Source organism: Prionailurus viverrinus, chromosome B4 (genome assembly GCF_022837055.1).
Source record: "Prionailurus viverrinus isolate Anna chromosome B4, UM_Priviv_1.0, whole genome shotgun sequence".
Classification (NCBI taxonomy): Eukaryota; Metazoa; Chordata; class Mammalia; order Carnivora; family Felidae; genus Prionailurus; species Prionailurus viverrinus.
This window is the reverse complement of record NC_062567.1, coordinates 114,714,012-114,738,813: the sequence shown is the minus strand read 5'-3', so window position 1 is coordinate 114,738,813 and position 24,802 is coordinate 114,714,012. Positions and strand designations below refer to the sequence as shown.

Below are 24,802 nucleotides of genomic sequence, written 5' to 3'. Positions count from 1 at the left end.
CTGTGTCTGAGAGTAGAAGAGATTTCACTGAGTAATGACAAATGAGCATAGTTTTGAAGAATGAGCTCACCAAATTGGTAAATTGGGGAAAGCCATCTCTTATGGATACAACAGTGGGGTGGGGAGTATGTTAAAGCACTCTAGCATGAAACAACCTACTTGTGGGGGCAATGACTAATTCTGTAAAGAGAACCAGTGGTAAGAGATGTGTTTGAGATCTAGTATATGTTTCTGGTGGGCAACTCTTGCTATATGAATTACAAGATGATTGACAAATGCAAATATAGAGCAAGTATATAAGTATACAAATTTGTTTTCAGTATACCCAGATAGAAGAATTAATCTTCCTCCTCTCTCATTTAACTTTTATCCTTAAAAAAAAAAAGACAAAAAACCAAAACCATAACCCACTTGTATGGTAATTTAAATATGTTTTTTACTTCAAACAGATTTTTGGTGGTCACAGACTTATTTCTGCAGTTAAATAGATATTCAATGAATAATTTTTGAATTGTTCTTTTATTTTTTAACACTAGAGAGGGAAAGCTGCATTAGTGGCTTTGAAAACTTTTTTTTTTTTAAGAATATTCAAAGAAGTTATCATTTGTCTGTAGACCCAATGACACATTATCTAATGGAAAAGTACTAAACTAAAAAGGCAAAAGACTAGGTTTCTATTTTAGCTCTGCCTCTAAGCTGTGTAACCTTTGAAAATCATTTAACCTTTCAAAGTCTCAGTTTCCAGATCTGGAAAATCAGAGAACTAAGAAATCCTCAAGTGTTATTTCCAGCCTATAATTTTATTATTCAGCTCTTGATAATAACTTGAATGTTAATTTTTTCCATAGTTTTTCATAATCTCAGAGTGTGAAAGCATTTCTCACTACTGTTTCAAGACATCTGAATTATATTTTGATCTGTTAGCTATATACCTAGAACACCCAGAATGTAAGACTTCTTATGCTATGATTTTTATGTCTTGGCTGTCTGTATCTTAGTTGTAGTGATAATAAATTATGTGATATATAGTAGGGTATAATACATCTCTCCCAACATAAGTGATGTTTCATTTTCTGATACAGATATTGTTCATGAAAATCTAAAAATGGGATCAGATGGTGAGAGTGACCAAGCTTCTGGGACATCATCTGATGAAGTACAGTCACCTACGGGTGTTTGTCTTAGAAATCGTATACATAGACGGATCTCAATGGAGGTAACCATTTAAAAAAATTAAGATGTACCTGCATATGTGTGTTTGTGTATATAAATACACATATATATCAAACAGAGTAAATGCCCATTTGAAAATTTTCGTGAAGGCAAATGACATTGTAAGAAAATTTAGTATGGTCTTGTGAATATTTCCTTTTTTCCAATTATCTACTATGCCAAGGCAAGTATACATTAATTATATTTAACATTCTGCAAAACATGTAAGGGTCTGTTGTAGTGGAAATGTGAATTTTCAAAAATACTGGAAATTCAGAATGATACTTTAGCAAAGTTTTCTTTTTAGAAAATAGGATTTTAATTATATTTTTGAGGTTCATCTGGATACTTAATACTTTATATCTTATTCCAGATTTCAAAATGTATAGATAAAATAAGCATCAGCTTTTTTTGTTTTGTTTTGTTTTTGTTTTTGCTTTATATTGTAAATATGGTTATCATTTCCTTTATGGCTTATTATACCTACTATTGTAGAACATACAAGTTATTTCCCCATGTAAAAGAACTAATAGTTTATATATAACCTTGAGATGGGAAGTTGATTGTGAATGTTCTTATTTTGGTATATACTATAGATTAAAATAGTTTTCTCCAAAAAAATTGAACATGTTTTGAATTAAGAATATTGGGGTTTTTGGTGCTTTTGAGTTGACATTACAGTGCTTAGGGTCTCTGTCCCATTGGTTGATTGCATTTTCATTGATAAAAGGTTGTTTCTAAAGCAGTTAAGGGGGCGCCTGGGTGGCGCAGTCGGTTAAGCGTCCGACTTCAGCCAGGTCACGATCTCGCGGTCCGTGAGTTCGAGCCCCGCGTCAGGCTCTGGGCTGATGGCTCAGAGCCTGGAGCCTGTTTCCGATTCTGTGTCTCCTTCTGTCTCTGCCCCTCCCCCGTTCATGCTCTGTCTCTCTCTGTCCCAAAAATAAATAAACGTTGAAAAAAAAAAAAAAAATTTTAAAGCAGTTAAGTAAAACAGTATCAGTTTTCTAAATGATAAATTAATATTTTTAACTCTTGAGATCACCTTGATATCTGTTCGTATCACTGTATAAATTATATCACAATAATAATGAAAATATTTTCTTCATCATATATATGGTTTTATCATATGTTTAAAGTTTATTTACTATTAAGATCTATCGTCTGGACTTTCTAACTATTGAGCTGTGTTTATTTCCCCCCCAAAGGTGACCCACTCTTGATGATATTCTTACTTTCATATATTTTAATGGCTGAAGAAAGACTTCTTTCTTAACATCCTCCACATCTTGCACATCATTATATATTATTATTCAGGATGTTTTTGGATGTTACTTTCTGTGTATTCTTCTATATAAATTTTAAACATATTTTTTTAATGTTTATTTTGAGAGCGAGAATGCACACATGTGCATGGGCAGGAGTGAGGGGCAGAAAGAGAGGGAGAGAGAATCCCAAATAGGCTCCAAACTGTCAGCCCAGAGCCTGATGCAGGGCTTGATCCCACGACTTTGAGATCATGCATGACCTGAGCCAAATCAAGAGTCAGATGCTTAGTGACTAAGCCACCCAGGGCCCCCTTAAATATCGTGTTCTAATAATAATGTTATTGTGATTTGTTTGGGATTATGTAAAACTAACAAACCATTATCTTTTAATTATTTAGTATTACCATTTGGTAACATGGTATATATTTCAATACTTGATATCTCTCAGTAAATATTTACATAGTTCTTATACATCTCACTTTTGTTTTTTGGTTTGGTTACTATCATGAATAGTAGAGATTTTTTTACATGTTTGTTTATTATTGAGAGAGAGCAGGGGAGGGGCAGAGAGAGAGGGAGACAGAGCAGTGGGCTCTGTGCTGAGAGTGGAGAGCCGATGCAGGGCTCGGACTCAAGAGCTGTGAGATCATGACCTGAGCTGAAGTTGGACACTTAACTGGCTGAGCCACCCAGGCACCCCAGGGATTTATTTTTTATAGGATTTATGTTTTTTGGTATGATAACGTAGGAAAGATTCCCTTTTGATTTCTCAGTTCACATTTTGTAATTAAATGGAATAGATGGTGCCTGGGTGGCTCAGTCTGTTAAGTGTCCAACTTTGGCTCAGGTCATGATCTCATGGTTCATGGGTTAAAGTCCTGTGTCGGGCTCTGTGCTGACAGCTGGAGCCTGCTTCAGATTCTGTGTCTCCTCTCTCTCTGCTCCTCACCCACTCAAGCTCTGTCTCTCTCAGAAATAAAAAATAAACATCAAAAAATTAACAACAACAACAAAGGAATAGAAGTGCCTTTTTTTAAAACCCACCCTTTATCCCACCTAACTGTGGTGAGTTTTACATACACACACACACACACACACACACACACACACACACACACACACACACACATACACATATATATTGCTACTCTAATCTTTATTATTTCCTGCCTTCTACTAGGTTTGGACATTGTTTTTCTTTTTCTAGCTTCTTTAGGTATATAAAGTTAAGTTGTTTATTTGAGATTTTTCTTGCTTTTTATTTATTTCCATTGACATAGCATTAGTAAAAGATTTCAGTTGTCTCGCTGTGCTTGTGCACAAAACTTTATCTACTTGGTGGTTACTTAAACCAGTCACATTTTGTGGTAGTCTTTTCCTCTTCCTACAAAGTACAAATCATGTCTAAGAAAATTCCATGTGAAATATACCAACAAAAGGACTCAGAAATAACGGAGTTGCAGAGTACCATTTCTGTAGAACTCTGTTGTATACTTCTGCTTACAGTAAATATATTTGCATTCAGATATTATATATAATCAACATGGGTAACTTTGAAACTATAATAAAACTTGACAATTACTTATTAATAAACAGTACAGTAGAGCCTATGAATTCAAAAGTAAAATGCCCTTGTCTCTTCTATTTGTGATTACAAATACCTTTTTTCCCTTTTTTTTCTTTTTAAAGGATTTAAATAAACGGTTATCATTGCCTGCAGATATCAGAATACCTGATGGGTATCTTGAAAAGTTGCAGATAAACAGTCCACCATTTGATCAACCAATGAGCCGAAGGTCTCGTAGAGCTTCTTTAGTAAGTTTTCAGTCTCCTATACCTATGCCATCCAGTCTCCTTGTTTGATTTTCTGGGTGTAAACACTTTATATTAATTTTTATATTGCTTTTTGAATAACTAAATTTTATTACATTGCCTTTTTGATTTTATCTTTTTCCAATTCTTTAAGGGTTTAAAGATGCATATTGGAATACAATTTAAGCTATATTGTTTTATTTTTAGAAATTTTTTTGATATATGCTAGATATACAGAATATGTATTATAGAAATATATATTAATATATACTAGATATACAGAAAAGTACATAAACCATAATTATATAGCTCAATGTATTTTGCAAAGTTAACATACCTATGTAACCAGTACCTAGATCAATAAAATTCCAAAAATCACAGAAACCCTATCCTGCCACTTCTCTGTTCACTTTCTACTCCTACTTCCTCAACTGTAGCCACATCCCTGCCTTCTAATGCCAAAGATTAGGTTTACCCATGTTTCCCCATATTATGCTCATAGTATGTTTTAATATCTCAAAAGACTTTTTTTAAATCCTCATTTATGTACACATTCTTACTTTTAAAATGCTTTTAGTTCTGGTTATTCATATTAAATTACGTTTTATACAAATGTATAAAAATGTACGCAAGTTTACGTATATTTTACAATCCACATGGAAGTATACAGTATGTATTTGTTTTTTGATTGGGCTCTTTTGCTCAATGTTCTCGTGTATTTATCTAGTTTGTGTGCATAGTTCATTTGTTCTTTTTGTTTCACGGCATTCCATTGTATACTATACTTTATCTAGTCTCCTGTTGATAGACATTTAAACATTTGGGTTGTTTTTTAGTTCTAGGTTATTACCAAATAGTGGTTCTGTTCTCACTCTTGTACCTGTATTTTGGTTAATACATGTAGTCATTTCTGTTGGGTACATACTTAGGAGTGGAACTTTTGGAACTGATTGTATGCATATGTTTAGCTATTTTTTTTTTGAAGTTTACTTATTTTTGAGAGAGAACACAAGCAAGGGAGGGCAGAGAGGGGGTGGGGGGAGAGGGAGAATCCCAAGCAGGCTCTGCACGGACAGTGTGGAGCCTGACGCAGGGCTGGATCCCACAAACCTTATAAGGTCACAACCCAAGCTGAAATCAAGAGTCGGATGCTCAACCAACTGAGCCACCCAGGCACCCCTTCAGCTTTCCTAAATACTGTCAAAAGGCTTTCCCAAAGTGTTTGTACCAATTTACACTCCCATCAGTATTTGATAGTTTTGTTTGTTCACTTTAGCCAAGTTTTGATACTCTTTTTAAAAAAATGTTTACTTTTCTGGTCATTGTGTAGTGTTACCCTCTGTGATTTTATTTTGCATTTCTCTGATGACTAAGCTGAACACCTTTTTAATGTTTATTGGTCATTTATATATGATATATGCCTTCCTTTGTGATTTGACTGCTGAAGTCTGTCGTCTCCTTTCTTTTGGGTTTTCTGCCTTTTTAAAAATTGATTTATATAAATTCTTTAGACACTCTTTATCAAGAACCTTTATGAGTTATATGTCTTGCAAATATCTTCCAGGATGTAGCAGTTGACCCTTGCAATAGCCACTGCTCATTGACAGTTCAGCTTTCCCTGTTGCAGTGTCACCTTTGACACAGTTTAGGTAATTGTATATGTAAGGACCTCTTTTGAATAGTTATAGTCCTATAGTAGAGGTATGTATAAAGTGCTGTGGGATAAAAAGAAGAGATAGTAAAATGACTTTGCATTTTATAGGCTTAAAAGGAGATCATACTTGAGCGGCTTCAAAAGGATGGGTAGGAATTTGTCAGGTTGACTTGGTTGGTAGAAGGATATTTTTGGTTTTTTTTGGGGGGGGGGGTTGTCTGTTTATTTTGAAAAAAAAGACAGTGAGGCAGGGGGAGGGTCAGAGGGAGAGAGAGAATCCCAAGCAGGCTCTGCACCATCAGTGCAGAGCCTGATGCAGGGCTCAATTTCATGTAGTGTGTGTGAGATCATGACCTGAGCTAAAATCAAGAGTCGGACGCTTAACAGACTGGGCCACCCAAGCACCCCGGTAGAAGGGTGTTTTAAGCAGAGGAAACTTGATGTACTAAAACCCACAAATATGAATGTAGGTATGTTGGGAAGTTATAACTAATATGAAGGGTATATGTGGAATAATATTAAAGAATAGGGCTTGAAAGGATAGGATAAATCCAGACTGTAAAAAGCTTTGGCTATCAGGCCAAATAAGGAGTCTGAACTTCATTCATCTCATGTGATGGACCTCAGTGGTAGTGATTTAAATAAGGACTGACATGATCACATTTTTGTTTCTTAAAGTGGCTTCAGGAAAAGTGTAAACGAAGTGGAAGGAGAGAAAGACTAGAGGCAGGATGATGAATTAGGAATTTATTCAAAATTAGGGATGATGTGGCAGTCCTGTGGAAATGGGAAATAGAACCCAGATCCTAGGGACCACGTAGAGAGATAAAATAGAAGCTCTGGTACTCAGTTGAACTTTGTGTTTGAAGAAGGGGCAATTGAAGATTCCTAGGTACTAGCAGTTCTTTTTATATTTTATATCATGGAATTTTTTTTTATACACCAAAAATTTCTCTTTTGGTTACATATTCTAAAGAATAAAATTAGACTATATATAATATGAACGTATTGTTATTTGACATTCATTCATCGATGCATAATAAAAGTATAGTGCCAACTTGATTTTGGTATAGGTTTATGATCATAGTTTTGTATCACTGCCTAAGACGTTTTTATTTAAATACCTTTGCCATTTGGTTGCCTAGTTGAAAATGTTCTTTGGCTGTCAATTTTTATCAAAGATTAGTACTTAGGATACATTTTGGAGTTATTGAATATTCACATTTAGACTAAAGATATGATCTAATCACAACATAATTCTTAAAGCTATTCTTTAAGAGCTATCTTTTTCAGTATACGTGAAATTAAAGAAAACAGTGCCCTCTAATGAATGTTAAGTGATGGAATTTTTATTATGGTTGAGTGTTCCTACTCATCTTCCTTGGTTTTTGATCTAAAATGGCTTATAGATTTCAGTAAATCATGCCAGCTCTATTTGGTTTCTACTAATGCAGCCTTTTCATTACTCATCTACTTTGCTAAAGCATGATTTATTTTGAAGTATATTAGAAAATTATTCTTCAGTACCCTAGGTTTATGTATGAAAGGGAAGGGTTAGGGAATGGATGGAAAGGAGATGGGAAAAGAAGCTATTCTTCACATGTGTTAGAGCTCATGTTTCCATGGATAATATACTCGTTAAAAAATATATTTTCAAGATAAAATATAAAATTTTAACCTTATCTTTCTAAAAGTATAAAACTTTTTCTCATATTCAATAGCAATGTATAACAAATAGAGTAGTAAAAATAACATAAATCCTTGTTTGAGTAGGAATTAAGGAGCAAATCACAATTCATTTCTGAAGAAAGACATACAATAGGGCTAATTGGTTCTTCTTTAAATTCATGATCATCAGTCTTAAATGAACCCTCAGTATTGCTTGGCTGCTCTATACTGCCTTTCTCTGGTTTACTCTTCCCCTGTCACTCTACGCAGATGATTTCAAAGAAGAGAGAAGCTGTTTATCAGAAACCTCCTCATTTTTTGAATAACAAGTGTGCAAATCTGCACCTCTACTCATTCTATTCTTTCCTTCTTTTAATATAGAGGAGTTTTCCTTCCTATCTCATCTGCTCGGGATGCTTTAAAATATTTGTAATTGCTGAGGCCCCTGGGTGGCTCACTTGGTTGAGCATATATATGACTATTGATTTTGGCTCAGGTCATGATCCCAAGGGTTGTGAGATTGAGCCCTGTGTCGGGCTCTGTGTGGAGCATGGAGTTAGCTTGATATTTTTTCTCAATCTCTCTCTCTCTCTCTCTGTCTCTCTGTCTCTCTGTCTCTCTCTCTCTGTCTCTCTCTCTCTTTGTGTCTCTCTCTCTCTTTGTCTCCCTCCCTCTCTCCCTCCCTCTCTCCCTCCCTCTCTCTCTATCTCTCTCTCCCTGCCCTCCCCACTGCTCGTCCTCTCTTTCTCAAAAAAATAAAATTACCATCTCTATATACACATATATTCAGTCTCCCTCTCTTAACTGAATTCTTTCTATTTTTATTTTAGAGTGGTTTTAGACTTATAGAAAAATTTAAAAGGTAATCTAAAGAGTTCCCATATACCACATACCTAGTTACCACAATTATTAACATTTTACATTACTGTAGTGTGTTTGTCACAACCAAGGAAACCAACATTTGGTACATTACTATTAACTCCACACTTTTTTCATATTTCCCCAGTTTTCAGCTAATGTCCTTTCTTTGTCCTCATTTCCTATCTAGGACACCACATTACATTTAGTTGTCATATCTCATATTAAGGGTATTGGTTATTGGATTGGTGAAGTGTTAGTTAATACTCATGGTTGATTAGAAATGGATGTTCTAACTCAACATATTTTGTTAAACATTAGATTAGTGGAAATCCCATATGCCAATAGTCATGATGCATTAGAGCATTGATGTACTTAGAATGATGGCATGCCCAGTGGAAATTTGTGAGACTGTTATGTGCAGTTTTAGTACATTGAAAGTCTGTATATGAAAATTTGCCTCATTATATTGAAATTGTAGGTTTTACACATTTACAGAATCTGCTTGTGCCTAACAATGAGTTGGATTCCTCATTCATGGCTTTAGCAATATGTAGCTTATGTAGTCCTTTCTTTTTTATTTCTAATAATAGGTGAGGAAATAGGGTATCAAGTCCTGATGTCTCTCAGAAATAATAAGTATATTATGGAGTGTGAAAGTTAAGCTCAGAATCCACTCAAAATTTAACTTACCATTGGCATATTATATACACAATTAAGATACTATCCATACTGATGGTAACAGCAATTTTTGTAAGAAAACTACCAGATAGAATAGAGGTTCACAATCCCTTTTCTGCCCCCCATATTTCTATCAGTAACATCAACTCCATAATTGTTACAAGGAAGGAAATGGGTGTTTGAAAAAATCTCCCTTTGTCCCCAGTGTTTCTTATATATGTTCACTTTTAGGATGACATCTATAAAACTTTTGCATATACTTCACTTGTTTTTAAGTTCAGACTATATTGCTAGCGTGTTAAGACATCTTAAGGACAGCACTTGTAGTGAGTACTAGGTGTTATATGTAAGTGATGAGTCACTGAATTCTACACCTGAAATCAATATTAATTAACTAAATTTAAATTAAAAATTGAAATTGAAGAAAAAAAGACATCTTTACAACTGTGATACAGTGATTATGTTGGCAGACCCAGAGTAATCCAGAAATTTCCCATAATGCTCAAATACTACTTCCAGGTTACAGTGAATTATAGGAAGGCTTTTGCAACTTATAGTTCATCTTGGATTTAAAAAAATTTTTCATGTGCTTATGCTCTAAGAGTCATCTGAACAGGAATTTGGGGCTGCCAAAAAGCCAGGTATTCCCTTGAAACAATGAAGTAACAGAAAAAAATATCTGTATTTGTTTGGAAAGTAGAATTAAGGAGGTTTTTATATGTTATTAAAATATGAAACTTACTGTTCCATTTCTTTAGCTATTTTTTTTTCTTTACAAAACTTGGAAATAATCTAATGATGGAACTCAGTCTAGATTGTGAACTCATGAAAGCAGGAATAATTTCTGTCGTCTTCACTATATCCCCAGTACCTAGCATTGTACTTGGTAAATGTTGAATAAATGAGCTTTGTCCTTTGTCCTCTGAATAATTTCTGTAGGAGAGCATGTCAACAAGCTAGTCATTATATCTATTGTTAATCTTGTCATGTTCAGCAGATAAAAATGCAAGCAAAATTTTCTAAAAATTCCATTTAAAGATTCAGTAACTAATATTTAAATGTAATTAGTAAAGCCTGGGTTGGAAATTATTAAAATGGGCAATGAGGTAAAAACACTTTACTCCGGCATATAATTCACTAGTGTAACTGTGCCTTTTGTCTGAATTCTCTGCCAGCCTGCATGATGAAATTCAGTAATGCTCTTTATCTTATAGATTGATTATTCAAATTTAAATTCAACTTCATAGCATAATTATAGTCTAGTATTTACCTCCTTTTTAAAAAGTAGACTTTCAGCATATGTTAATGATCTCACTGAATGTCATTCTCTGACAAATGACTTTGCTATTATTAACATTTGATCATCTCTTAGTTTATTTCTTATATACTTTATAGGATATAGTAATCTCAGTAACATTTTTATTTTTATAGTCTTGAATTTGTAGTCCACTTATATAATTTTTAAAGCAAATGTCCACATTTTTGTCATAGCCACTGGACCATTGTATATCTGATGTTTTTAGAGAATGCTAGTATTTTAATATAAAAGAATGAATAAAAAACTTTCCCAACTCCTAATAAGAAAAACTTTCTGCCTTGCAGTCATATTTTTCTTTGTGGTTCTCATTATTATAGATGGTATTTTTATTTTTCTCAGAGACATTCATTGTTTTGTTTTTGCTGTTTTCCATTTATCATCAATATGGTTTTTTCCCCTTCATTAAAGATATGACACAAGACTTAAAATTCATGGCAAAAGTGCAGTAGTTCCTATTTGTGAGTTTAATGAATTCTAGAGATAGGTATAAGAAAATAAATACATTCCACCATAGTTTATGTGACGCTGGCAGTTAGCATTTTTTCAGAGGTGTTAAGATCATATCTTAAATAGGCTATAAATAAAACATAACATATGCTAAAAGAGTATTCAGGATCAGGTTCACATGTACCAGGTAGTGGGCTCTTTGCCACATTCTCCCTATTAAAGCTAAAAACTGTATTTGTATTCAGAAAGTGTTACAGTTTTACTGTTTTATTCTGCAAGTTATTGATAATAGGAAGCAAGGACTTAATATTTCTGAGTCATATGGAAGACAATACAGGCATGGATGGTGTATGATGGTTCCAGAATCTCATTTTTTAACTAAAATATTTTGAAAATACCACATAAAAAGTCTTAAAGAGTGCAAAAAGAAGTTTTGCAGTCATCCATTAATACCACCTGTGACCAAAGTTTTAATTAGTTTAGCAAAATTGAATTAAGTACTTTGGACATAAAGTTTTTCTAGTCTTTTAACTTTATGTAAATCATAACAAAAGGACAAAATCAGTGTTAATGTTTATTGTTTTAAAATAAAATTTTTTAAAAAGATAAAAATCTCTTTGAGGGACCTCTTGCTATTTTTGGCCTTTCAGCTTTGGGCAGTTTACCCCTACTGTTCAGAATGGTAAGTGATGTTAAGTCAGACCATCAAGTATCATTTTTGCTTTATTCAGCACCTCTGGAGAAATTGCATATTTGAACCTCCAGAATTGGACTAAATATTTCCTTTCACTGGCTACTCATTTAAGCGCATTAACACCATTCTAGGTGAGAAGCAAACCTTTAGATTATTGCCTTTTTCACTAACTAGAAGGGGTACTAGAAAGCAATTTTAAGAAAATTCTTATTCTCTCTTGTTAACTTTTTCTGTTTTTGCTCTGTCAATCCCTAAGTTTTCATTTCTGTATATTTTTCCTTTTTTCTTAAATCTTTTATTTTGTTTTGTTTTGTTTTTAGTTTTTAAATATTTAGTTTCCTTTACATATTTGGGTGTATTCCATCTACCTCATTTATTGACTCCGTACAAAAGTGAGGCAAACAAGTTCAGGGTATAAAAGCAATGGTTTAAAAGAACTCACTTTTAAAGACTTTTGATGTAGTACAGGGTGTCAGATTTAGACTTACTGCTTCTGGATTAGTTTCCTGATCTATAACGGAGTGTGACTTGCTGTTTGCCTTTTTCATTACATTTGGTTAGAAAACCTGAAACAAATAGAATTTTGTTGTTTGCAGGCCTTCCTAGGGAACTTGAAGATTGATGAATGAAAATGTGTCAGAAAATTACTTACTTTGCAATTTTGTTTAAAAAAAATCATGTAGTTGTCTTTTATAAAAATCTTAGTATCTTAAAATGCCTGTGGTATCTTAAAATCTCAGGGTCTTAAAATAAAACAAAACTTTTTACAGCAGAATGTTAACCATCTATATAAAAAGATGGTTTGCCAGTTTTAATTGTGAACTTTGATGTTTTTGAACCTTTGAATATTCCAACATCGGGTATATTTTAAAACTTGACAGATGTTCAACAATTTACTTATAGTCAGATTTTTCTATTTTAAGACACTCTTTAAAGCAGGAAAGTTTCAGAAATTGAGGAAGGGGGCGCCTGGTTGTTTCAGTGGTAGAGCATGTGACTCTTGATCTTGGGGTCATGAGTTGAAGCCCCATGTTGGGCGTGGAGCTTACCTTAAAAAATAGAAATAAAAATAAAGTGCACCTCAAAAAAAAGAATAACATTTAATTGGGGCGCCTGGGTGGCACAGTCGGTTAAGCGTCCGACTTCAGCCAGGTTACGATCTCGCGGTCCGTGAGTTCGAGCCCCGCGTCAGGCTCTGGGCTGATGGCTCGGAGCCTGGAGCCTGTTTCTGATTCTGTGTCTCCCTCTCTCTCTGCCCCTCCCCCGTTCATGCTCTGTCTCTCTCTGTCCCAAAAATAAATAAAAACGTTAAAAAAAATAATAATTTAAAAAAGATACTGAGGAAGAAATGAATTGAAATTTCAGGAATACTAAATTTATAATTGTTTGCTTTCAGTCAGAAATTGGGTTTGGAAAAATGGAAACCTATATCAAATTGGAAAAACTTGGAGAGGTAAGTACATACTTATCTCAAAAATATAAGACATGTTCATTATCTAAACTCCACAATTAGTCCACAGTTTTTACCAACCTAGAAAAAAAAGATGTAAGCACCGATGTCTAAAAGATTATATGTTGTACTGAAAAGGCAACAGAATGTTAGAAGGAAAAAAACCTTCCATTCTTGAAATTATGCCATCAGTTTGAGAGGAAATGAGTATTTTTTATAGCTTGTAATTTTTTATTGCAGCATAAGATGTTGTGCTCTCTTGGTAACAAAATAGGCATCTATTTGTTAGCAGTCTGCTGTCTGAACTGTGATGTGGGAAAATTGCATGAGTTCAGACCTGCGAAGAATCAAAATATTATCTCTAAAGATGAAGACACATGTCATTGAAGGTTAAGGAAATTTGGGGCTAATAAGACTTTGATTTTCTTGAACTTGGTACTAGTGTTGACTAAGTTTGAAGTGGTCTTCCTCCCAGGGTGAGAAAGGGCAAGCCAGAAATAATGGAATTAGCTAATCAGGAAGCCTTAAGAGAGTTTGAGGGCTATGATAGAAGAAATCCATAGAATATATTTGTTCTTTAAGGGAGAGTGAATGTATAAAAATTCTGGTAAGTCTGAGAACCAATAAAATTTTTCTAATTTAACAATGTGTTAGTACATTTTCAGTTTTCAGTTAATATGCTCAGTTAATTGCCTCCAGTCCACATACCATTACACATAGAGTGCCTTGGATTCTGAAGCTACTGATCCAGTTGTTAATCTATACAAAGTACAAAAAGTAAATTAAATATTCTCCGTATATTTTCATATTTTGAGGCACTCCATAGGGTTATAAGAATATGGAGGCTCTGCAGATAGTAGTGAAAGTCCTCTTAGCTATAAAAAAAACAACCAATACTAATCATTGTAGAGTTTTCCCTACAAAATGGACTTTAACATATGCTTACAAATTAGGAATTTAATTAGGTCTCTTTATTGTATAGATTCTATAGATAGACTCTTATGATATTTTGATGTGTCTTTCCAAAATATATTTTATAGGGTACATATGCAACAGTATATAAAGGAAGAAGTAAATTGACAGAGAATTTGGTGGCGTTAAAAGAGATCCGGTTGGAACATGAAGAAGGTGCACCCTGCACAGCTATAAGAGAAGGTAAAATTTGATCTTTGTGAACAAAATGTATAAGGGAGTTTACATAGAATTTATATAGGTTTAAAACCAAAGCTGCATACTAAGAGTTCATTTTTTATAAGTAAAAAGAGCTCAGATATAGAAATAGTAGATGACTGGGAGATATATTTAGACCTTAAAAAAGCTGATATTTAATAAAGGCAAATTATTTAACATAATTATATTATTGTATAGCTTATGGTGAAATACTATGAAGTCATTAAAAATTATGGTCATAGGTAAATATTTGACATTGGGAAATGTTATATACTATCTATGGGAAAAAGCAACTATAAATTAGTATATACCGAATGTAAATAGTATGATACCATTTTTTAAAAAAAGGTTAATTATCTAGGGGGGCCTGGGTGGGTCGGTTAAGCTTCCAACTCTTGGTTTCAGCTCGGGTCACGATGTCATGGTTTGTGAGGTCGAACCCTGCGTTGGGCTCTGCACTGACAGCATGGAGCCTGCTTGGGGTTCTCTCTGCCCCTCCCCTGCTCGTGTGCATGGTCTTGCTCTCATGCTCTCTCTCTCTCTCTGTATAAATAAACATTAAAAGTAAAAAAAGTTCTGTATCTTTAAAAAGATAATCCAGAAAATGGCTTGAAGAAACTGATTAGCAATTTGGAAGGAAAACAACTGGTACCTTCAACTAAATCTAGATCTTAGAAGTCTCAGTAAGTTAGTATTTGAGAAAAAACAGTTATGGAGAATATTATTGTAATATGGAGGACAATTTTAAATATTAAAAATATCACACTCAAAACCATAAAATTAAAGAAAAAACTGAATTCTATTAAAATTTGTACTACAGGTCCTCTTGGTGAATTATTGTTTTACACTTAAGAGAATCTTAAACTCAATCAGTTGATGTGTTATACTTCAGGTTTTTATAGTCTGGCTACTGCAGACTGAATAATTGACTTTCTTTTCTGTTTTCCAGTTTCACTATTAAAGGATCTAAAACATGCAAATATAGTAACCTTACATGACATTGTTCACACAGATAAATCTTTGACTCTGGTATTTGAATATCTGGTAAGCATTTAACAAAAATTCAGTATTTACTTTTGCTGTAATAAAACATAGGAAATTGAGTGTTTTAACAGTTCCAGGGCATTATTGTTTAATTATCAGTATTTAATTAAATTATGTGTCGTACATTCAATATCTTTACTCAAAAAAAAAACACTTTTAAAAATTAAATACTATTAAGTAAATCATTCATGCCTTCTGGGAAGTATGTGTCACATAGTAAAGCACTATATTTTTTTAGGATAAAGATCTAAAACAGTACATGGATGACTGTGGAAACATCATGAGTATGCACAATGTAAAGGTATGCTTTAGTGTGTCATTTTAAGTTCTGTTTAAATAGCCCTTAGATTTTCCAAACATAGAAAGTAACAGGAATATATAGAAATCATAATTTTAGAGTTTTCAAAACATAAATATGTAGTGTGTGGAGACTGCTGCTTGGAATTTCTTTGGGCTGTTTTTCCCCTCCTGCACTGACTTATTCTTGATGTTCTAATGCTGTGTTTTCTACCTACAAGTAAACCAAGGGTATATTCTTAGATCCTCTGAACTTGAGACTTTGTTTGTCAACTCCAGAGAATTGAAGACCTTCTGTGTTCCACATCCTTTTTTCCACCAAAATCTAGGAATTGCTTTTTTCAGACAATCATTCAGAGCTCTACTGTGCTAATTCCCTTTTCTGAATCATAGCAGATTTTGAAGGCTGAGTAGGAGGTGCAGAAAGTAAAGTACCCAGAGGGTGGGTGATAGAAGCTGGTTTAGGTTATTTTTATAGCACGTAATTTGCCAGGGCTATGCAGCACCATTCTCTCTGACACCTCAGAATTTTTATAAAACCACCAATTCCATTGCCTTATTTTAAAGACACTGTCCCAGATCAGGTATTTTTGGTGGATGGGTAGAGGTTGGTTAGTTGTTTTGCCAGAATATCATAATCCTATAAGGCTTAGTAGGACTGTAAGCTTATGAGGATATATTTTATATATGTTTTTTATTTTAAATCATTTTCTATAACAAATGGATGATTACTATGGGGACAAAGCTTCATTTCACTTTATTTTGAATATTTATTTTCATAGAAATTGTCAGACTGGAAAATAGATGCTTCAAATAGAATAATAAATTATAAAATTCAGAAAACTACATAAGGAAAGGCTTTGTACTTAAGGATGCGTTTTTTTTCTTTGACTATTCTAAGCCTGTTTTTTGTTTACCACAGCATGCTTACCAAAGTATATCTTATTATTTGTAAGACTAATTTCTCTTTATTTGTTTCTGTAGCTGTTTTTGTACCAAATTCTACGTGGTTTGGCATATTGCCACAGAAGAAAGGTATTGCACCGAGACTTGAAACCACAGAACCTACTCATTAATGAAAAAGGAGAATTAAAGCTAGCAGATTTTGGTATGGAATATATGAGATATTTATAAATAGTTCTATCTAGGTGGTTAAATTGATAAGAACAACTGTTGACACTGTGTGATTGCTTTTATGTGAGTTTGGAAATTTTTTCTGTAGTCCACGGAGTAAGATATTTGACAAAACTTAGGTGGGTGAGTTATGTTCACGAATGCTAAAAGGCCTGGGTTCTCAGGTGTGGACCCATCTTGAGACCCTTCCAGGGCATCTCCAAAAGTATCTGTCATCAAAATCATATTGTTACTTGCCTTTTCCACTGTGTCAGTATTTGCAGTAATAATCTAAAAGCAGTAAGGAGTAGAGCTGCTAATGCCTTAGTTTAAATCAAGGCAGTGGCACCTGATTGTACTTACTAGTCATTGTGTTCTTCACCAGTATACGCTTGTAGGAAAAAAGTGTCAATTCTATATAAAAAGGTGTTTGATGAAGCAGTAAAATTTATTAACTTTATTAAATCTCCAACTTTACATGTCTTTGTAGTATTTTATGTGAGGAAATGAGAAGTATACATAAAACATGTTTGTTGTATGTGGAAATACTGTATCTCAAGGAATAGTGCTTGTGTGACTATTTGAATGCAAACTGAACTAACCCTTTTTTTCAAGGAACACCATTTTTACTTGAGAAAAATGACTGACAAAGTATGGGCACTCAGACTTACATATTTGGCAGGTGTTTTTTTTGAAATGAAGTGAGCCTATCGTATTTCTTGCCAATGGGAAGGTTTGAGTTTTAAAGCAAAAATTAGATGTTGGAAATTTGGACCTGCCACATTGAGCTTGATATTTTTCTGATACTTAAAGACTTTATTGCTGATGAGATCAGTGGTGACATTAAGAAATATTTTTTGATATGCTAAAGAAATATGTAAATATTTGGAATATCTGTATAACTTAGGGAATCAATATATTCCAGATGACTAATACTTACATGATATTATAGAATCATGCCTGGGTAAAAAGATCCACTTATAGTGGAAGACAGACCAATGAAATTTAATGTAACGAGTATGAGAAGTTTACTAATATGATTTCAGTTACCATCTAATCTTTAAGAAACTAAATCTGATTCAGTATCAAAGAAGAATATGCAGTTTTCAGAAAGGCTATTTAAATGTTCTTCCTCTTTTCAACTTCATTTCTGTGTGAGATCTGGTTCTCTTCATATACTTCAAACAAAGCAACATATCACAACAGATTGAATATAAAAGCAGATGTGAGCATCTAAGAGTCTTCTTTTAAAATAGACTACAGGGGCTCCTGAGTGGCTCAGTTGGTTAAACATCCAACTTCGGCTCAGGTCATGATCTCACAGCTCATGGGTTCGAGGCCAGCGTCAGGTTCTGTGCTGACAGCTCAGAGCCTGGAGCCTACTTCAGATTCTGTGTCTCCCTCTCTCTCTGCCCCTTCCCTACTCACATTCTGTCTCAAAAATAAACATTTAAAAAATTTAAAATAGACTACAAAAATATAAAACAAGGCCATTTGTACTAATTTTTATTTTCCTGTAGAAAAAGATCTTTTTCATAAAAATTCATATTTAATATATAATGAATGGTGTTTTTAAATGAATACGTTTTAAATTTTCTCAGTTTTTCTAACATGGCAAATATCAATAAATATAATCTATATAAATAAAAGCTCTTTGGGTCTTCAATAATTTTAAATTATAATAAAAAGAGTCCTGAGACTAAAGAGTTTAAATGCCACTTCTGAAATAGGGTTCTTTAATATGCCTGTCACCATGACTTTGTACTTATTTATATGCTTATTAACTAATTAATTATTGCTTAAATAATAGCTGTTTATCTCTCTCTGTTTAGCTAATCAGTTTTAATGAAATTACATACGCTTTATGCTTCTAGGAAGTAAACTTTGTTATATTAGAGAAACTTTGTATAATAGCTTTCTTGTTTTGATTTTTGATTTTTTTTTTTAATATTCTACATTTTGAGAGTTTCAGTACTCTAATAGAATTTGGTTTTAAAAATCCAGTGCAAGGGTGCAGGGGTGGGTCAGTTAGGCATCTGACTTCAGCTCAGGTCATGATCTCACAGTTTGTGAGTTCGAGCCCCATGTGAGGCTCTGTGCTGACAGCTCAGAGCCTGGAGTCTGCTTCAGATTCCTTGTCCCTCTCTCTCTGCCCCTCCCCTGCTTGTGCTCTGTCTCTCTCTCAAAAATAAATAAACATTAAAAAAATTTTTAAAAAAAGTAATAAAAAGCCAGTGCAGTTTTCATAATTAGCATTTATCATTTTTCATAAGTGATTATAGTAGTTTTACTTTTGGAGTATTGCATTAAATTTGACAATTTTAAGTCTCTCAAGTATTGCTTTGTTAACAAAAGATTAAAAATTCACTAAGTGGTGAGTTTGTTCAGGAAATTCCTGTGCTTTTACTCATTTAACACTTTGTTGTTTGTTTGAAAGTAGATTGGTATTTGTTTTTACTTCCTTAAAAAGGAAATGGGTAGGTCACATGTGTTTAAATAAGAAATTACAAATTATTCGTATATGCTCACATAGATTATATAGTCTCGGGCACAGTTCTGTTGTTGCTTTCCTTATAATTGTTATTTTCTCTCTCTTTCATTCTTTTTTTGGCCAAAGTGCATTTACTGCTCCTTGTTCCTTAATCCCAAAATGAATAGCAGTGATAGAGAAACCCTGTTTGGCTATTATAAATGCAAAAAAAAAAAAAAAAAAAAAAAAAATGGCAAAGGCCATCAAAAACTTACTTTTTGAGGAGAGTGCTTTAAATCTTGCTTCTAACAAAGCAGACCAAGTAAATTATATCTTTTCACAGGTCAGTAAGAAATTCTGATTATTTCATGAGGTAGTACAGTCAATTTTGTCTCTGCTTTTAGTTACTTATTTTTTGTTGGTCAAGTAGTAAATATCCTTCAGGACTGCAAGTGAAGGAGGGTCATACAACTTTGAGTATTGTTTTGTTTTTGTTTTTTTTAAATTTATTTAATGTTTATTATTTTTGAGAGAGAGAGAGAGTGTGAGTGGAGGAGGGGCAGAGAATGAAAAGGAGACACAGAATCTGAAACAGGCTCCAGGCTCTGAGCTGTCAGCACAGAGCCTGACACAGGGCTTGAACTCAGGAATGGCGACATCATGACCTGAGCCAAAGTCAGATGCTTAGCTGACTGAGCCACCCAGGCACCCCGAGTATTTTTTTGTAAATTGTTTGTGATTTCTATGAAAATTCTATCCCTTTTCCTGTGATGGATGAAATTCAGGTGTAGAAAGTACTAATACAGACAAACATTTCATTAGTAGTAGAAAATGGCTTGTATAATTATATCATATCACAGTTAACTTGGTTTGGAAGAGATGATTTCATTTCATGCCACTACTGAAATTCTAATTGTGAACCAGGAGACTATTTGAACAAGCACCCCAGTTCAGAATTCTCTCAGGAGCAGGAGAGTAAGGTATTGAGGAAACTATAACTTGCAGTTGCTTTGATGCTATACATACAGGATATAGAATAAACAAACTTGTAGCCCTGTCCTTTGCCCCTAAATAACCCACTATGAATATCAGGAAGAGAAATTAGAAAGTTGCCCCCATCTTGCTAATTACAAAGTTGGTAGGAAAATTATTTGTTGAACTTACTTTACAAAGCTGGATTGGTAGAATAAGACTGGTAATTAAATAAGATAGTGTCAACATTGTTCCAATTACACCCTTTAGCTGTTGTACTAAACAAAAATAGTATGAGTGCTGCCTAATTATTAAAATTTCTACTTTTATTTGAGTGACTTTATCTAGTTTACCAAAGTGTTGAATTCCTTTTGTTTGAATTCCATTTTTCTTATTTAATGTTTTAATCGAATATATAAAGTTATACATAAATGAGTTATTTGAAATAAACTATATGTTAGAATGAGTTTATATTTCTTCAGCTATCTTTTAAAGTTGCTTCTTAAAGTTATTAGAATTTGGAGGCTTAGAGAAGTAAAAACAACTCTCGTGCCAGTGGCTCAAGGGATAAAGTTGTGAACTCTTGCCTTTGTTTCTCGATAATCAGTGAATTCCACTTTAAATTGGAAAGGAATGACATTTACATTAGTTAATAATCTAATACATTAATTAATAATATCCAAAGGCAGTGTGGTCCATCTTACTTAAAACTGTCCTTATATATAACTTAAGGTACACAGCAGCAGTGTAATTTATTCCAAGAAAACGAAGGTTGGTATAGCAAATGAAAATTGGACTTGGGTTTAAAAAAGTAACAAAAGGGGCGCCTGGGTGGCGCAGTCGGTTAAGCGTCCGACTTCAGCCAGGTCACGATCTCGCGGTCCGTGAGTTCGAGCCCCGCGTCAGGCTCTGGGCTGATGGCTCAGAGCCTGGAGCCTGTTTCCGACTCTGTGTCTCCCTCTCTCTCTCCCCCTCCCCCGTTCATGCTCTGTCTCTCTCTGTCCCAAAAATAAATAAACGTTGAAAAAAAAAATTTTTTTTAAAAAGTAACAAAAGCCTAAAAGGTAAAACTGTTTATCTCTGTGTCATTGACCTGTTTTGTGTTAATTTTAAGTTCAGCTTGGAAATAATTTTGGCATCATGATTCATAGAAGAAAAGTATCTTAAGTTTAGATTAACCCATCAGATTATCAGATGCCTTCACATTCGTAAAAGCAAGCATAGGCTCTGATTGTGGAATTGTTATTAATTACATAAGGATTTGCTGACCCAAGACTATTCACACTCAAGAAAAATTCTTAAAACTGATTTTGTTAAATTTCAAGAAACTACAGAGTAGCAGCTATCTTGGACATCCTTGTGACTGGAGTCATGGTGAGGCTATGGGCTGGGGAATCTGTTACAGCCATTTCTTAGTTGTTTTCTTTTCCCCGTGAAGGGCTAGCCAGAGCCAAGTCAGTTCCCACAAAGACCTACTCAAATGAAGTCGTCACACTGTGGTACCGGCCGCCTGATGTGCTTCTTGGTTCCTCAGAGTACTCAACACAGATTGACATGTGGTAAATATATGCACATGTTATTGCCATTTATAATTTTGAAAGAATATAGCCATTGGTACAGGGCATACTGATAGATATCTGACTTATAAGAGGATATTATTTTAAAGAGCCACAATATAAGCAACAATTGAAGAGTTCTAACACATGAGGGGTGCCTGGGTGGCTGAGTCAGTTAAGCACCTGACTCTTGATTTTGGCTCAGGTCATGATCTCATGGTTTTATCTGTCTCTCAGATAAAAAACAACAACAAAAAACCCATCTCTGATCATTTGTTTCTCCCTATCTCTGCTACCTGCTACCTAAGACATAATAAGCATTCAATCACTATTAGCTATTGTTAGTGTTATTCTTCAAGGGACATGCAGAGGAGAGTTGGACATTTTAAGGGTCATGGAGCAATGGATACAGCAAGATGGAAGTTGAGACAAATAAGATAAATGTTAACAAATCAGTTGGAGCTGAAAAAAATATGTGCAGGAGGTTTTCCATCAGGCTAATACAAAATTCTCCAGAAAGGCAATCTTAAAAGATAATTGTGCTTCTTAATATGTAAATGGATTGATTGCTCACTTTTTTATGATATATTTTAAAGGGGTGTTGGTTGCATTTTCTTTGAAATGGCTTCTGGAAGACCTCTATTTCCAGGATCAACTGTGGAAGATGAACTGCACTTAATTTTCCGACTGCTAGGTAATAGAAATATTTTCCCAGTAATTTGTTACCTGCAATTGACTAGCTGGATAAGACTACATATTTTAAAATGTGGTACTGAGACTAACAAAGAGCTGTTACAAAAATTATAATTAGTTGGGGTGCCTGGCTGTCTCAGTGTAGGATTTGTGACCCTTGATATCCAGGTAAGGAGTTGGAGCCCCACAATGAGTGTAGAGGTTACTTAAAAGCTTAAGAAAACCACTACCGATTAAAATAAAAAAAGAATTATAATTAGCGTAATTATAAAGATAGAGCCTTCTAGGTAACTTCTTTTCATTTACTGAGTTCTGCCTTTGCAATAAACATTTTGTGGAAGAACAGAGAAAAATATTACTGAAAATTGACCTTTGGCATATTATTAGGAAATATCTGTAGGTTAGATGTCATTTAGGTGGCATCATTTTTATGGCATCATTGCATAGTCCAAAAAAAGGTCCATATGTGTTTACTGTTTCTGTCATTTTGCTTTCAGTTGAAATAGTCAAATCATCTACTAAATATAAAGTGTTCTTTAAGACACTTTCTCATTTGTCCTTATTTATATATATTTGCATATATATATATATATATATATATATATATATATACACACACATTTTTATATATTTATAAATACTTTTTTTTTTTAATTCAGGAACACCATCTCAGGAAACTTGGCCGGGTGTTTCTTCAAATGATGAGTTCAAGAACTACAACTTTCCAAAATACAAACCACAGCCTCTCATTAACCATGCACCCAGGTATTTTTTCTTTTTCTTTTTTCTTTTGTTTTTAGTGTTTATTTTAGAGAGAGAGAGAGAGAGAGAGAGACCAGGCATTGAGTAGAGGAGGGGCAGAGAGAGAGGGAGACACAGAATCCGAAGCAGGCTCCAGGCTCTGAGCTGTCAGCACAGAGCCCCACACAGGGCTCGAACTCAGGAGCAGTGAGATCATGACCTGAGCCGAAGTCAGACGTGTAACCGACTGAGCCACCTAGGCGCCCCTCTTTTTCTTTATGTTAAAGGGTGGAAACCCCACTTGATTCTTTCCATTCTCTTGAAGCATTAGCCACAGATGGGTTTAGGAAAAAATACATATAATACATACAGTTCTTAAATATTTTAGAATCTAATTTAATTGAATTTCTTCCTCCCTTGTGTCAGATTAATTTTATAATTCAGAGATCAAGATATGTAAATCACAGAATTGAGCTATAAATAAAATGAACATAAAAGCAACTGTATTAGAATTCTAGAGTTTATGTAGGTTATTTCGTTTCTCAGAAAGAAGACATTGGTTAATATCTTTTTCAATACCATGAAGACCATGATGAAACTTCTGTTTTGCTTTGTATGGGATTATTCTATATTTACTTAAAAAAACCTAAGGAAGTGTTATAAGTAAAATCTTGACTCGGACACAAGATGACCTGTCAGTATTTGGCCAATGTTAATGACCTAATTTGTATTTGAGGAATGTAAACTCTTTCTGACCCTTATATCCTAAATTTTGGCCATTTCATTAAAATTTCTTCTCAGATCTATCCCCAGATCCATTTAAAACCCCCATTAAAATGTCAGTCAGGAATTTTTATTTATGGAATTATTAAATTTTCAGTATGTAGCAGAGAATAACCCCTTTGACTATATTTTTTCATCTTTCCTTTCCTTAGAAAAATCAAAGAGTTCACCCAGGTACCAAATAAGGTCAATGTCTATTTTAATCAAAGCCATTCTCATTGCTGACAGTATAACATACTTGCTCTAATTCCATTTGTTCTCAAGCTAGAGAGAGTAGAAAAACAAATTCAGATACCAAAAATATTTTTAAAGTACTTATGTGAATTGATGTTCTTATTGTTACTATAGCAACTAATAACATTCTAAGTAGACTTTCTTAGGAAGAATAATATGTGCGGGGCTTTTTTTGTGTGTTTCTTCCTTCTGAGTAGCATAAATCCTATTTTTGTAATTTATACGTTGCTTCTATTGTAATGTCCAGTGCAGAAAGTTGAAGCTCTTCTTTAAAGCAGGTTCTCCATGACCTTAACCCCTAGTTTGTGCCCAAGGAGCTCTGGATATCTGTCAGAATGGCAAACTACAAAGGATTAGAAGAGTCTGGAAAATGTCTAGGCCATAGCATCCATGGAACCCATTAAGAGCACTTGGGGAAAATATATTGCCAGTGAAAGGCAGTGCAAAATAGAACCTATGGTTTCTGATCAAGAGATTATCCCATTAAGATAGTCCCCAAACCCTCTACTGCTCATTATATGAATATCATCACTATAATTATCTGTCTTTATCAACAGCTTCATTGGTTTTGTAGCTCTAATTTTTTTTTATTTTTCATGTATTGATTTATTTAAGTTTTTATTTAAATTCCAGTAAAAATATAGGGTAATACTGGTTTCAAGCATAGAAT

The 24,802-nt window shown here is 33.9% G+C and overlaps 1 protein-coding gene across 4 annotated transcripts in view; it reads left to right on the top strand.

Moving 5' to 3' along the window:
* The window catches only part of CDK17 (cyclin dependent kinase 17), a 112,812-nt gene that overhangs the window by 80,014 nt on the left and 7,996 nt on the right, over positions 1-24,802 (top strand). For all 4 annotated transcript variants that reach the window (XM_047866652.1, XM_047866654.1, XM_047866653.1 and 1 more), the window contains exons 4-13: positions 1,083-1,216; positions 4,167-4,292; positions 13,006-13,062; positions 14,100-14,214; positions 15,179-15,273; positions 15,512-15,574; positions 16,555-16,678; positions 21,564-21,684; positions 22,278-22,375; positions 23,034-23,139. In XM_047866652.1, coding sequence (XP_047722608.1) covers positions 1,083-1,216; positions 4,167-4,292; positions 13,006-13,062; positions 14,100-14,214; positions 15,179-15,273; positions 15,512-15,574; positions 16,555-16,678; positions 21,564-21,684; positions 22,278-22,375; positions 23,034-23,139 — 1,039 coding nt within the window. The remainder of the gene's footprint in view (positions 1-1,082; positions 1,217-4,166; positions 4,293-13,005; positions 13,063-14,099; positions 14,215-15,178; positions 15,274-15,511; positions 15,575-16,554; positions 16,679-21,563; positions 21,685-22,277; positions 22,376-23,033; positions 23,140-24,802) is intronic.